The 15,995-nt window shown below is 40.0% G+C and overlaps 1 protein-coding gene across 3 annotated transcripts in view; it reads right to left on the bottom strand.

The window, feature by feature from the left end:
* Positions 1 to 15,995, bottom strand: part of USP22 (ubiquitin specific peptidase 22) — an 89,333-nt gene that overhangs the window by 4,478 nt on the left and 68,860 nt on the right. For 2 of the 3 annotated variants that reach the window (XM_058815817.1, XM_058815818.1), the window contains 6 exons: positions 13,264 to 13,411; positions 7,274 to 7,379; positions 4,890 to 5,048; positions 3,184 to 3,310; positions 1,775 to 1,866; positions 298 to 360 (listed from right to left, as the gene is read on the bottom strand). In XM_058815817.1, the coding sequence (XP_058671800.1) occupies positions 298 to 360; positions 1,775 to 1,866; positions 3,184 to 3,310; positions 4,890 to 5,048; positions 7,274 to 7,379; positions 13,264 to 13,411 (695 nt within the window). The remainder of the gene's footprint in view (positions 1 to 297; positions 361 to 1,774; positions 1,867 to 3,183; positions 3,311 to 4,889; positions 5,049 to 7,273; positions 7,380 to 13,263; positions 13,412 to 15,995) is intronic. The other variant, XM_058815819.1, reaches the window with a different exon arrangement.

Genomic DNA, 15,995 nt, shown 5'->3' with positions numbered 1-15,995 from the left:
TGGAACTCCCTTTGCCATTGCAATAGGAAGAGGAATATTTCAAGGCAACACCCATCCCTTGTAACAAACATTGTGACCACAGCATTTCATTTTGCCCACAGACCATTTGAGGGTCTCACCCTCAGCTCTGGAACAGAAGGGCAGAACTGCAGTGAGTGAAGCTTTGCTTTGCAACATTCCAGACTTACTGTGCTGTCAGATATGGAAATGCACTGGCACTGCAGGGTATAAAGCAACACTATCTCCTTGTAGAAGGCAATACCTTTCACAACAGGAGGCATGGAATGTACCACTTACTTATTATCATTGTTTAGACTATCCGTCGGCTGCTGGTACTGCCCGTTCATTCTGCTCTCTTTACTGCAACACACACACACACAAAAATCCAGTCACTTAAAGCAGTGGCTCCCCAAACCCAGGAAATTGCTCTGACATGACACACAGCCTGTTTTCTGAATCCAGGTCCTTATTCCAGCTGAGCAGCAAAGGGCTGATTAGGATGCTAAAGATGCTTTATTTCTCACAGCAGTGCTACATCACAAACGCCATTTCTCCTCCTGGTCAAGGCTCCAGTGCTGCAAACATACATCTGCTTACGTCAAATGTTTTATCCAAAAAGCTTCAAAACAGGTTAAGAAAAGATTTGTATTTGAAACCTGGGAAATTATCTAATTACATCAATTCTTTATCTTGTAATGGGTCAATCATCTTGGCTCTGACTTCTGAATTCATTTTGTGTTTTGACAGCAGCAGTAGGATTATGCTGTTGATTTCCTAGCTGGTGAAATTCAGAGTACTGAGTTATGCCTGCTGATTATCCCATCTCTATTCCATTATGCTGGATACCTTTCATCAGCAGAGCCTGTTCAATCCAGGGAGAATTCACCAGAGAGGAACAAGGAAGTCTCAGAAATATGTTGGAATAAACCATATATTCTTAATATAACAGTATTTAACAGAGCTTCAGGGCTCTTCTTTCCCTCTTGGTAGAAGCATCTACTTTCTTTCCTGGGTAATAAGGAGTGCAGGCAAAGCTTGAAATTATAAATAAACTTTCAGCATCAAACAGAGTCTCTCTGTTAAGAGATACCATGGTTTGGGGCTTTCTGCACTGCTTCAGATATAAATTAAATCTGAATATCCTCTTGCATATTTGCATGAATGTCTGACAAATACTTTTTAATTAAGCTGATTAAACTCCTTTCATAAAGGTGCATTTACATAAATGCCACGTCTTCCACAAACCTGGGAGGTGGCAGAAGTCTTGCTGTTCCTATTTTAATCTGGACTATGTTTTTGCTTCTTGCAGCATTCTCTAAACAGAAGCTGAAGGTACTAAACAAAAACCCCCAGATTTGCTTGTGTGCAGGAATAAAAAGGAAGGATTTTTATAACTTGAGGAATACTGGTGAGGGATTAGGCTGGCTCTGTTCTGGCCAACTGCACATGGAGGGGATGGGACCAAAGCAGGGATCTGAAGGCAGGATGGATCTGGGTCTATAAATTGAACAGGCAACAGAAACATAACACACATTAATTAAAGAACCCCACCACAATGTTTAAATATAAATCCTTTTCAGGCACATGAAACTGAACAGTTTATCTAAAAATGGGTTTAGAGAAGCTACATCTTCCACAGAGAAGCTCATGGCAGGAGTGCCACCACAGACACTGTTCTGTACCCTCAGGAATGCTCCTTGTTTTGTGCTGCATGTGTGTGAATTGAGAACCAGTTCTGCCCAGCTCTGTGGGGTGTTCTGGGCTGGGAACCCACCTGGAAGCCATGAAAGGTGTCATGTCCAGCTCCAGGGGAAACGAGACATACGTAGTGATCTTCCGCCTCAGTTTGGCTGAGTGTTCAAACCGCTGCAGGCAAAGGCAAGAGGTTTCTTCTTTAGAGAAAGGGTAAATTTTATCTCTTTTATAAATGTCCTAAGCTTAGAGACAATAACATGAAAGCACATTAGCAGTCACTATACAGGGACAGCCCCAAAGTTTTCCTACCAGCTCTGTGGGATGTCCATTTCTAGCAGGAAAAAAACCCACCCTTTGTAGGCTCAATGTTAACACAGTATGAATTAGATTATTTACCTTGATATGTATGCATACAAACCTGTTCCCACCTGACATCACAGAAAAGATATATTAAACAAGGTGAGCACACAGAGCCTTTACCCAAAGCAGTGTTCATTTGTACCAGGGCTATTCAAGCCCATGGCTGCTGCCTACCCTGGCTCACAGAACTGGTGATAACAGAGTTTGCCTTCAGATTCGCACTCTGAATCCATCCATCCCATCATCTCAAGTGACAGGAGTCAAGCCTACACAGTAATGCCCATTCAAATTAAGGCAAAAAATGGAATATACTAACAAAAAAAGCCTTGTGCCTCAGCCAAAAGGGGCCTGCAATACCCACCACCCTCTCCTCATCTCCTTCACTGAACATCAAATTGGATCAGGAACAAATACCAGAAAGAGATGAATGAGTTTCCATATAAAGGCAGCTTCCCTCTCCATTTCTCAGAAATTTTTCTCTATTTACACTTCAAGTTAATTATTTTCCAATTGTGATGCTGTAACAATTTCCTAGCAACAGATCCAGATGTGAAAAGCTGAGATTTCTGTAATTCTTATCTTTTGTGTTTCTCTCTTGTGTTAACACACAAAATTAAATTTGCATTTTGCATAGACAGGACAACACAATTACTTAGGAAAAGTAATTTATTTCCCAAAAAATCTTCAGTCATTTGGAATAAGACAAATACTGAACTAAGTATAGGAAAGGAGTGGAGCACATTCACCTTGATTTACCTCAGAACTTTTCCATGCTTTCCCTTCAATACAGTGGCAATCTTTCAGTGAAAGTGTAAAAATTGTACCATGTAGGATGAGGGGGTGTAACTGGAGATTGGTTTCTGTGCTGGTTCAGCTTTTGGACCAGCTTTCCATTCTGTCTCTAGATTCAAGCTGGTTAAGCTCCCCCAGACACACTGCAAGGCTACATCAGAGATAATGTAACACCATCTTAATAGAAAACCTAACTGGCAAGGCAAGATGTTCTTTATATTAATTTATATAATAAAAGTTTAGTCAGTGAAAGCCAGAAGACATGTCCAGGAATTCAGCTCATCCTCTCAGAGAGGAAATCACATCCTCTGCTCTGTTGGCCCCCTGTGAACTTACTTTGAGATGAAAACAGGCCACAATGGGTAACTTCTTCATAGTGAGTTGTTTGGTAGATTCTTGGTAGCTATGGCAACCACTACATTTGATTTTGGCACTGCTTCCTAGATGTTCTGGCCTTGTAAACCTAAAAAAATATTGAAAAGCAAAGGAATGCACAAAACAATCAGATGGTTTTTGACATGTGCTGGAAACGCTTTCACTTGTGGGTCACTGGCACCACAAGAGACAAGAGTCAGTGGGTTTTATGTAATTTTGGAAAAACCTGCAATCAAACCAGAATAATGTAAAGTGCCATGGCTCAGATATCCAAATGTGACATGGATCATTGCTCTGACTTGCACTGAAGTGAATCAGCGGCTGAGAAAGGAGCTCAGTGTCAGTTCATCTCCTACAGCAGAGCAGCTCATTTTCATACAGAAAGCAAAGAAAGATCTTTTGTTTTCAAACCCAAAAACATTGATATGGAAGACACTCGTCTGCAACACACTATCCTACCTTGTAGCCCTCCAGGGCTGGGATCAAAGCTCTGAGATGGAAAGGCCTGTAAACACAAAGTTCTTTTGAAAATACAGATACCCTTCTAAAAAACCTTTGTTGACAAAAATCTCTTTCAAAATTTTCAGACAGAACTGCTCAAAGGAGCCATGGGAAGAAACCATTAGGGAACAGGGAAGTGCTCACAGAAAATGGACTACCTCAATGTTCTCATTACAAACTAAAGCAAAATCCCTCTTTTCCAGAAACTCAGCACAGAAAGGCCAGGACCATGGACTTTTCTTTCTCAGTCCTTTCCCCCAAGTTTAGATTTTCAAAAAGTAAATCAACCATTTTAGTTTTTAGGAACATAAGACAATTGTGGCCTCCTCTGTTCTGAAACCAACTGAAGATGGGGAATGGGAGTTCTACCAAGGATTCATTTGTCATATTTGCATTGAAAAGGTAGAAAGGTCAGAACGAGGAAGACTTCATTTACTTCCTCATTTTGGGACCCCTCCCCATGAAAGGGACAACCAACCCAGTTCAAGGAGCAAACTGTGCATGCTTAATAGCTTTTGACCTAATTACCATATGAAGTGGGGAATGGGGTGTACCAAAGTTATGAATATGGATTTGTATTTTGGGTATTCAATACTTGCATGGATAAAAGGACTCTGTAATCAGCTGTAAATTGTGGTGTGTATTTGGGAGCTATCCCACAATAAACAAACACTTTCTAACTTTAAATCGTTAGAGAGTTTTTGGATATTGGTACTAGATCAATATCCATACTGGGAATGGGATCTACCAAAGTTCTGAATATGCATTTGTATTTTGGGTATTCAATACTTGTATAGACAAAAGGACTCTGGAATCACCTGTAAATTGCAGTGTGTATTTGGGAGCTATCCCACAATTAACACACACTTTCTAACTTTAAACTGTTAGAGAGTTTTTGTCTGTCACAGTTGGATACCAGTACTAGATGAATATCCATACTGGGAATGGGATGTACCAAAGTTAAGAATATGCATTTCTATTTTGGGTATTCAATACTTGCATAGACAAAAGGACTCTGGAATCACCTGTAAATTGCAGTGTGTATTCGGGAGCTATCCCACAATAAACAAATACTTTTTAACTTTAAACCGTTAGAGAGTTTTTGTCTGCCACAGTTGGGTATCAGTACCAGATCAATATCCATATTTTAATCAATCAATCAATACCTTCTCAAGCAGTCTGTGAGGGTGGTGGTGCCCGACACGTGGCTTTCCCCGTTGACCACGCTGCCATCGCTGCCCGGACTCAGCGGCCAGAAGGGGGTGGAGGAGCCTGGCAGATCCAAACTGATGTCCCAGAAAGGGTCTATCGTTGTGGAAACGCCACTGGGGGGGACACAAATGGTTCCACACATGTCACCCTCATATTTTCTGAAAAATCCCTTTGCCAGGATTTTGCTCCTGGGAAGCTGAGAAGCCTCAGAGAAAAATGGAAACAATAATTATCTGAATCACTTATCCTGTGTTTTGCTGCTTTGGAATGTGGTTGGAGACTGTTTATTCAACATGTGAATTATCTTGATTTAATGACCAATCACTGTCCAGCTGTATCAGGGCTCTGGAGAGAGTTACAAGTTTTTCATTATTATCTTTTAGCCTTCTATCTGTATCCTTTCTCTATTCTTTAGTATAGCATAGTATAGCATTCTTTAATATAATATAATATAGATCATAAAATACTACATTAGCCTTCTAAGAACATGGAGTCAGATTCATCACTTTTGTTCCTCCCCACGTTGGGGGCCCCAGAAAATACCACATACACAACTTTAAAGGAAGCCAAATGAACAGTTTCTCTTTCACTTTGGGATGCACTCCAGGTGCTTAATTTTAAGGACTTTGGGATCTCCATCACCCCTAGAGGGCACTCAGAGATGACAGAAAATAGAGCTGCTCCTGAGTGTTTGCCCACAATGGATCGTTTCCCTGCATATTTAAAAGCTGTATGTTTGGGGAAATGTAGATGATGTATTAAATGCAAAATAAAAGTATTTAAGACATTCTGCCACTCACTGGAGCCCTGAGACTCAAAGCATTGATGCTCTGAGACAGAGGCACCACTGACCAGTATAAACCAGTTAACATCTGTGACAACAGATACATGCCATCCAACTAGTTTACAAGCTGGTCTTGTCTGCTCAAGACATGGAAGATGGTGCTTGAGGCTACCTCAAAACAGAGACTTTAAAAATACTCTTGCTGTCCAGCAGTGTACTGAATTCAGCTTTGCAGCTCCTCTCAGCATCTCCTACAGCCTTAGGGATTTTAGAGGCCAAAGAGTAACTGTACCAAGCAGCAGCTCATGTTCTCCATCAGAGTTCTCTAAAGACAGCTGAAGACAAGTCAACAGCCAGACTGTGGAAAAAGCTGCTCAAAATTTTAACTGCTATTGATTCAAATCTTTTCTTCCAGCATCCACATTTCTAAGAGAACTTCAGGGGTTTAGGCTTCTTGTTATGTTTATTTTTTGAGTTCTCTCTTCCCCTAAAACCAGTGTCTTTCAATCTGCAATTTCATTAAGCCTTCAATATTCTGCCTTTTCCCTCTGCTTCATTTGTGCAAAAGTTGTCAATTTCAAAAGGAAACTTCTTTTGTCAAAGTTCCATCAATGTTAATATTGTGTCATAACAAATCAAGCTTTGCATTATCACATAAGGATTCTGTGGCTCTACCAGGCAAAGAACAAAATTTCCTATGTTCTCCTTACAGTAAATCTTTTGCAAATCCCTCCAGGAAACTGAGAATAAAAGCAGATTCAAACAAGCCCAGCCCATGTGCAGGACAGCAAGAATGTGAGGCAGAACAAAAAACAAGAACTCTGACTTCTGCACTGTGGCAACACCAAACATGTCCAAAGAGAAGTCAACTTGTTCCAGTACAGAGTAGGACAATAAATACACTTTTCCATACTCTTGTAAAGACTTTTTTTTTCTGGTACCTGAGATTATATTAGGCATGAGCCTCTTTGAAACCTCTCCTGATGATACATGTGATTCTTGACTGAAAGAAAATGTGGTTCTACATCAGAATTTTCTTCAAATGTATTTGCAATGATGTATTTTGAAATTCCAAGAGATCTTGGAAGTATTTTCTTTATGAATTTGGAAAAAACCCACCTTTTCCAGACTAGTAAGAGGTTTGTGTGCATAAGCCTGTAGTACTTCCCAGGCAGCTTTTTAGGTATGTTTTAATACATGGCAGTTAACTGGTAACTGATTGCATTTAGCTGTCAGAATTATAGAATTAGAGAATCCCAGGATGGTTTGGTTGAAGAGACCTTAAACATCATCTCATCCCAGCCCTTGCCATGGGACACCTTGCACTAGACCAGGCTGCTCAGAGCTCCATCCAGCCCGGCACTGAACTCTTCCAGGGATGGGGCAGCCACAGCTGCTCTGGGAAATCTGTGCTGGTGCCTCAGGGTGCTGCACCAACACAGTTCTTGTCTTTCTGGAGTTCTGCCAGTATTTATGGTGTTCAAGAGAGGAAAGGCTCATTGCACTGCGCTGGAGGGGTGCAGGTTTGGATCAGGATCAGGAGAAGTGACTTACTGGCAGACTTGACAGGTAACATCCGACTGCAGTCCGCCTGTGAAGATTTGGTCTATGATGCAGTTACAGTGGTTGGGGTTGTTGGCCTTCTTCCCATTATCATCACCTGCAGGAATGCAAACACAGGCTCAGAAGTCAAAAATCCTCTGAGGGAACAGTGGTTTGTCTTGGACTGTGTCTCCAGTAACTCTTTCTAACTCAAACTTATACTGCAAGTTCACAAGGATAACACAGAACCCTGAAGAAGTTGTGCATCGAAGAAAACAAGGAAACAAGATTGGAATTACTTGAAAAATATAGAAGATAACCAAAAGTTGACTAAATGTAGAGGTGAAGCTTTAAGCCATAGCAGTTCTTAGCCAAACCCTTGCTCTGGGTATCTCCCTTTACAGAGGTTTGCTTTCCACTGCCTGGCAAAAAGATCAGCTCCTAAGACAAGGGAGTTACCAAGGTGGTTCATGAAAATTGATATTTAAATTTCACACCAGCAAATGCTACATTTTTACTTCTATCCCAGTCAAATTCTGTGAGTAGAATGAGGGGAGAAGGTTTGTTAAGAGCCCTTCATCCCCAGCCAAATGCCTCCATCAATGTGCACCTTCCATGCAGGTTTTCCTCAGTGAGAAAATGAAAAATGTCCTTTTCTGAAGGGAGGAGGTAATGCTGTGTCCTCCTCCAGCTTCTCCAGAGGCAGAACACATGGCAGTGAACACATTCCCATCTCTGAGGCATCGCACACTGTCACTGCAGGTCCCAGGAGGAAAGTGTCATTTTTAGGACTTGAGTGCTGAGATAAGCCAATTCAACTTTCTTACAATAACCAGAGTATTAAATAACCAGAGTATTTAACATTTCTGCACACAGTTCTCAGCTTCCAAGCCCTCTCCCTCCATTCCCCAAGCTGAAGTAGGAAGGACAACCTTTTCCTTGGGTTTCCAGACTGTCCACTGCTTATTTTGCTTGGGCAGGACAGATGCAACTGGGCTTGCTTTGCAATCAGAGATGCACACACCAACTACTACACAGCACCAGCTAATTATTTTTTAAAATAGATCTCAAGATGTTTTTCCATCTCCTTCAACAGCAACTGCTACAACAGAATTAAGTTTGGAGAGGTTTCCCAGTGTATTTAACTTACTGGGAAGTATTTGATTTCTGAAACTGAAATGCTAAGACTGAAATACTCCTCAAATCTCTGCTACTTCTCAAAACCAATTATTTTCTACTCAAGAATGTCAAAAAAAAAACCACCTGAAGAAATGAAGAGTTTCTAAAAGCAGGGCAATAGACCATTTTCATGTATTTAAGGTGCTCTAGCTGGAGTTTTCTTGTAGTACGAACAGATAGAATTTTTTTTTTCAATGAAAATTTAGAATTATGCTTGAAAGTATTATATAATAATCTGGCAAAGGTTCCACTGGATACTAAGTGTGGAAAAGCAGTCATAGGTGATACCTAATAAGCTGCAATGGGCCACTTGAGTTAATTAGATTCTAAATGCCTCAGGAAAGTTCTCCCTCAGCTGCCAGATTTAGGCTTTAGAAACTTTTGTTTGAATTGCCAAGAAAAGCACATTGTTTCCTTAAAAAGACTCTTGAAGAAAATGCTCTAAAATTAGATTTCAAGCGTATGAGGTTCAAGTTGGGGGTTATCACACCCGGTCTGAGGTGTTTCTTGATGGGAATTTCAGCTAAATCTCACTGAACTCAAGAGCTTTTAAAGGGTTCAATTATGCTAAGCTAATGAAGAGGGCATACAGGATAGAGACTGTGCAAGGCATCCTTCACCTACAGAAAAAGATTCACTTATATTCACAAGCATTAACAAAAAAAATTCAAAATAGAATTAACTGGGTTTTAGTCAAAGCTCCACTTTTCCTTTTTAAAGAGCTAACACATCCTTGTAATCTGCCCATTTCAAACATTGTCTCTGCTTTGTTTTGAGGGGGCAGGAGGAGGAAAGCTGTGCTGAGAGCTTTTCCCTGGATCACAGGTACCATCCCAGCTGGACACCTTCAGCAGACAGGCATTTCCTCCCACAGAGAGAGCTGAGCTCTCCCTTTTCAATTACACAAGTCAATTAGGATCAGTGATGAGAGGGTCTCAAATGAATATCCTGCAAGCTTGTTCCCAGCAAAACAGAAGGGTATTACCCACTCAACATTATTTCCCATGACATTTGGTTGGAGAGGAGGGAAAAAAAGAGTAAGATTACCACCTACACACACTTGTCAATATGGAACAGATGCTGAGGGGAGGTATATTATGCAGCTGAGAACTAGAAGCTGCTAGATTGTTGTGCTCAAGTTAAGGTTGCCTTCAACATTTCTGTCTCCCAAATGAGGTTTTAAATTTCAGATATTTTTTGGGGGGTTAAATCCAGTCCAGGGAAATCAGCAGCTTTTAAGAATGGTTTTAGTCCTGTGCTGACCCAACTTAAAAAAAAAAATCAATGTACATATTAATGTGATTATGAGAATGGCTGAAAATTGAGTTTAGGAGTTTGCACTCAACTCTCAAAAAACCCCACACAGGTTACTACTGTGTCTGTGAAATAACTAAGATGGTAATCTATTTCAAAATAGGCATTTAATATACCACTAAAGGTAAATAATGCACAGCAACAGTAAAAACAGCTTAAAAATACACAAGTTTTTAAGACTGCTTTTGGTTTTGATATAAAAATACAAGTTTTGCCTCAATCTTTCATTCTGTATTTTAAATGAGAAATGGGAAGTCAGGAATTGTCAGATTTTAAAAGAGGTATTTATCAAAACAAGACATTAATGTTAATATTTCTGCTTTGCTTTGGTCCCTGGTGTTCTGAACAAGTGCTTGTTATTTCTGACAAAGCAGTGTACACACAAATCTATATGGATCAGAGCAGATGACATGTTTCACAAGCATATGCTCTATCAATTCCTAAGAATATCATAGAGAATTCACAGAGCAGGGCAGTGTTTTCCTCCCAAATCTCAGTACATCATTCTTTTTCTGCCTTCAGATTTGTTTTGTAGCACTCCTTGTTAAAGGTGAATGCAAAATGCTTCAAGAAATCCAAATAAATGAGGAATAATCAGCTTTAAGGTACTATTCTCCCTTTTTTAAAACTACTGAATAAAGTCTGGGATAAAAACACAGATTACTTCTATTTTTTATCTTGCTTTTTGAACCTTTGTGTATCAGTGCCCATCTCTTGAGTCCTGTTGCTCCTGCAACAGAAACCCCCACAGCAGTGATGCCACTGGACAGAACAGTAATTTTTGACTTGCAGTCTTGATCTTTTTAAGAGAACAGTAATTCTGACTTGAAGATGTCTGAGACAAAGGTGGGAAACTAAAAAGTGCCTGCATGATTGGAAGCTCACTGGTGTGGAAGTTTGCAGAATCAGAACCTCAAATTTATCCCAGAGCACTGGGGATAAAGATGCATCTGTCATGTTGACTGAAAGCTGACTTAATGCTTTACAGCCTGGGCAGAAATACAGATTATTTACACTATTTCTTCCACTAAAATACTACTTTCCAGTTAGATCACCTGCCTCCAGCTCTTGAAATGAAAAAGTGATGCATAGGCAAGACACACTTGTCCCCTTTTATTCAGAAATATTTCCTATTACTCCAGCAGCTCAGAGGAGCCCATTGAGGGTTTGGAATGTGCCCTGCCCAGATGCCACAGCTCAACCCAACAGTGGCAGCACACCAATCACCCCTGACACAGGACATCATTTACATGGACATCAGACAGGTATCCCGGCCTTCCAAAACTCCACAGATGACGCTAAAACAAAGTATAGATTCAACCAGCATTTAAAACACCAACCAAATCAAAACAAAATTACCTGGGCTGGCCTGCCCACATAATCATCTCAGGGCACTTGTAGGATTACAAAATTTATCTTTAAATGGACATCAATATCAGGTATTTTTCTTAATTTAGGCAGTGACAAATCAACAACAAATATTCACAGCTTTGTCTTCACTTGCATTAAGACATTTCCTAGACAGCTGAGTACACAGAATGGAAAAGGGATAAATGACTAATGGCAGCCAAACAAACATCACTGGGTATTTATACCTAAGGAATACTTTCATTTACTTTGGTGCCTGAAGCCTTGGTGATCATGAATAATGTCCAAAAACTAGAGCAGAATTTCCCCCATGACTTTATTTTATTTCACTGTGTGCTAATTGCAAAACTTCATTACTATTGACTGGAAGCTTTAAAAGCTTTTTTCGTTCATTAAAATAAATATTTAATTTTGGCAGAGGAGGTATTATTTGCTTATTGTAGCTGTAGGACATATTCTCACTATTAGTAATAATATTTTTACATCTGCACACTTCACATGCAAGTGTGTCTGTGTGGATACACAAGTGGGAAAATTTTCTCATTACACTGAAAACTAGTTCATTCCAAATGTGGTTTTGCATGACTATACTTGAAATTCTGTTTTAGATTAACTTGTTTGGTTCCCACACAACTGCTCAACCACTTCTTTTAAATTACCTTGATGTGGTATAGATTATTTACTATGATTTCATAAAAGCCTCTCTATTTCTTCAAAAAACAGAAATTTGAAAACCTGGCAGAAGAGATATCAAGGAAGATTCTTAAAGTCAAACCACATTTTTTTTTAAAGTCTTTTCAGATTCTTTATCAGTTTGAGAAGAGCTCAGGCACCTTCACTATTGCAAGTTTTTCTTTTTACGATTCTGAGACACAAATACTCCTTCATTAATTAATGAGGATGTGTAGAAGAAATATGAGCATTATCTTAGAGATGATGAAAAAAAGTTCAAGATTTGTTAGATCAGAAATGGTTCAGAAATTTAACATGAACAAAGAAGTGCTTCTGTTTGCAGCTGAATTTATTCAGGGTTAAGAAGTCAATATTTGGTTAGATTTTGTTCCTTACTGGACTTCCACACCAGTTTAATTTGGATTATTGAAATTCAGTTAGTGGTTGTCAAATGACAGACATTAATAACTGCATAGGAACTGCTCTGTGTGTACTCCTGTCCTTACTTTTTTTGGAGAAGATTCTTTTGGAGGCACCAATTATGCATGTGAACAAGCCCATCTGCTGGCATGCAGGGCTACCTCAGAGATAAAAGCAAGATTCACAATGGTTCAGAGAAGCAGCAGCAGCCTTCCCTTGGACAGTCCTCTGATAAACCAAAAAACTAAACCCTAAGTGCTTTTCCTTGAGCAAAGCTGAGTGCTTAAATCTTCTTTTTGATAACCAAGGACTTTTTGTTTGTTCTGTTAGTATCAACTCTTCTACTTTCCCTTGGAGGAACAGTAAAAATTTCACTGCTGCAGGAAGTGAATCAAGTTAGAGCAAACACTGGCAGATTGGGAAATTTTCAGTTCAGCTAACAAACAGAAAATACATCATTTCATATGATATTACAAAAATCAAGACTTAAATACTTCGTATCAAAAAGCCCGACACTGAATGTTTTTATTGTATTGTACAATTACGTATTGTTCTATACAGACTAATAAAACAAGATAAACCACAGCCACCCATTGCTCTTCCTTATTCACATTTCTGTAAGCAATTTGGTATCAGAAATACAACAGAATCATATTTAAGCAGAATAATAGTATTAAGTATTAAGACATAACCTCTCCCCTATGTTATTTTCATCAGTCCCATGACACACTGAGTAAGAGTTCTAACTACTGAACATATAAATAGAATAAAAGGGCAATTTAAAAGAAAAAGACACTGACTCACAACCAATAAGAGAACATCATGATGGTGATTCAAACCAATGTACTGACTTGTCTGCTTATAACTTTTGGTACTTTTTGACAGTGGGAATGGTTTATCTATTTCTAAATATTTTAAGTCTACCGAACATTTTTAAAGGAATTTGCTAAGAGTGCTGCACTGGCACTAAACTTGGTTTAAGAAGAGATGGTTCTACCTCCTTTGGATGCAATAATCCTGGCTGATTGGAGCCTCAGGACAAGCCTTACCTTTGCAGTGTCTGTGTAGCACATCTAATGCAGCAATGAGGAACTCGTGTGCATCTTGTTGCTCGTACCCTGCTAAATGCCGTGCGTGAGTCCATACCAGGTGCAATAACCTATATGGAATGTGAGGAGATCGGTGCCCAGAGTAAAACTGCTCAAAGCAAAGAGAAGGACATCACTGTTAACAGCTTGCACAGCCTCAGTGCACTGCATTATTAAAAAGTCAAATGAGAGCAATTAGTCAAATCAATTTAAACCATTTAATTCTGATGGCCGTAATAATAAAGGGTAGAAACAGCTTTTGTCACAGACTGCTGGAGAAGTGATCTCAGAACTGAGCAGCTCAGTTTTCTCCCCTGAAATTCCATCAGTTTGTGATGTATTAGCCTGAAAAATGTGGGGGTGCAGGGAGTGGGGTAGGCAGACACAAACATCACTCACAATTTGCTTACTGATACCACTGGCTTTCATTAAAATAGCCTGGGAGGAAAGGAAAAAAAATCCTGCATTTGAAAAGGAGCAGCAATTTAATTCACAAATAATGTGAATGAAGTGCCTCCCCCCATATCAGAACAAACACTGAAGATGAGAATATTAGATGCTGACTGTCAGCCAATCTCTGACCCGTGGCAACTCTGCATCCAAATGCTGTACACACTCCAATTTATGGAAAAAATTCTAAGCAGGGCAGCAGCCTCATGCCAGTACTGGCCTTTCACTGTGAAAGGCTTTAAAAACAACTTTATCGAGCCAGCTGTTTGCAGAGCTGAAGGTCCCCATTCAGGCAGTGATCCCCAAAGCCAGCTGCCATCCCTGCTCCAGCAGGGTGTCCCCTGCCTGGGAGTCTGGTGCTGGACCAGCTCCTGCATCTGCTCCTTCGTCTGCTCCAGTCCAAATCTGATGAGCTGGCTCAAGAGTGACTAAAACTGCCCCAGGTGATTGTGCCAGAAGCACATTAGAGAGTGCATAGATGAATTATTCAGTCAGCACAGCCTGATATGAAACACTGCTGCTGCTGCTGGGGGTGACAGTGCTGGGGAGGGAAATCAGCACAGGGCAGGAGGACACTGCCCACAGAAACTTTTTTTTAAATTAAAAACCAGCCAGGTCCCACCTGAAAAAATCCAAATCAACAAAAAAACCCCAACCAACCCACCCCCAAAAAAACATGCCCAAAAACCACCCATGCTAAGGGTCTGTGTTTCCCTGGGTTGAGGTTCAGCCCTTCCTTATCCCTGCACAGTAATACCAGTTCCAAAAGAAAAGCAGGGATGCTCCTGTTGTCCCTGCAGGAGTCAGAAAAGGCCCAGAAGAGTTTATTCACTTGACAGAGTAACATTTTATTTTTAAGAAGTGAACATTTGTGAGTCATTTTGCCTTCCCTCACCTTCAGCAAAGGTATCTGGCAGTAAATGCTGCGTGCAACACCACAATTATGTTTTCCCAAGATCCTATCAAATCCATGGCGGTTTCTTTTCAGTTACTCTTCCCAAACAGAAGACAGTAAGTGGCAAATACACAGAACAAAAAACAAGATTTAAACCCCCAGCAGTATATAATTCTCATCCTTATTGGAAAAGTGAGCTTCTTTCCCCAGCCCTGAGTTTCTCCCTGCACAGTCTCTGAGCATTTTATATAAGTCCAATCACAGGCACTGTGCTACAAACCTGCTGAGAGAAAACACTGTATTTTAAGGGACAGGTTGGCAAAAGGCAGCACAATCTTCATCTAATCCTCATATTGGTAGGGCCTCCTACATGATTTTAGTGTATTTCCTCCCACAGGAATTTCTTCCTCACAAGCTCCACTTTTCCCCACCAAGAAGCTGCACCTCTGCAGCCAATCACCACAAAATGCTCCTATAAATACAAAGATCAATAGTTACTCTGATGCCAACAAGGATGACACTGAGGGACTGAAGCAGGAGTGTGGTAATTGAAATCTGCTGATGCAGCTGCTGCTCAACATAATTCAGGGAACTGCAGCAATAAAACTTCCCTGTTCTGTCACTCCTCACAATTAGTCCCAGAGCTCTCTGGTCATTTTAACCACCAGCACTCCATGTAATTACTCCACTGCAGACACAAGACCTGCCAGCAGATTCTACATTCTCTGCTGCCTCAGTAGGATGAGAAAGATCTGACATGAAGCTTTATCAAATTATTAACTATTATCACAATAAACTAGAAACCTGCCTGGTAAGAATGTGGAGTGGGGGAAAAGCTTCACTGCTCAAATAAATATTAAATATAACAAAGAATCTGAGCACATTCAATAACAATATTTTAACTGGAATGTATAAAACATCCATCCCATCTCTGTCATTTCCTTGCTGCTGGGAAAAGCAGCCTATCAGAGCAGTTCCAGTCCGCAAAAAGGAAAAGAGTCCGTGTAAGTTTTATTCCAACCTTTTCACTGAAGTGTGCAAATATAAACAATGATGTATCTGCAAGTCACCTTTAAAACACAGCTGTTAAACAACTGTTAACTGTTCCAAACATAATTTAAACTTTTTTTTTTGTTTAAATTTGTTTTCAATTCAGCAGTATCAGTTGTTTATGTTGGAGAGAACTGGTTTGAGCAATTTCAGAGTGCTGGGTAATACACTGCTTAATTGCTATTCCAGGAAAAAAAAGGGAAGAGGAGAGAAAGGAACAAACCAACCAGGATTCAAAGCCTCCATTCTTACACAGACCAAGTAAAACTAATTTTGTTTTTCCACTTGAAACACTTGC

This window comes from Ammospiza caudacuta, chromosome 17, assembly GCF_027887145.1.
Source record: "Ammospiza caudacuta isolate bAmmCau1 chromosome 17, bAmmCau1.pri, whole genome shotgun sequence".
Lineage (NCBI taxonomy): Eukaryota > Metazoa > Chordata > Aves > Passeriformes > Passerellidae > Ammospiza > Ammospiza caudacuta.
Note: the sequence above shows the minus strand (reverse complement) of the source record. Positions and strands in the feature narration are given on the sequence as shown.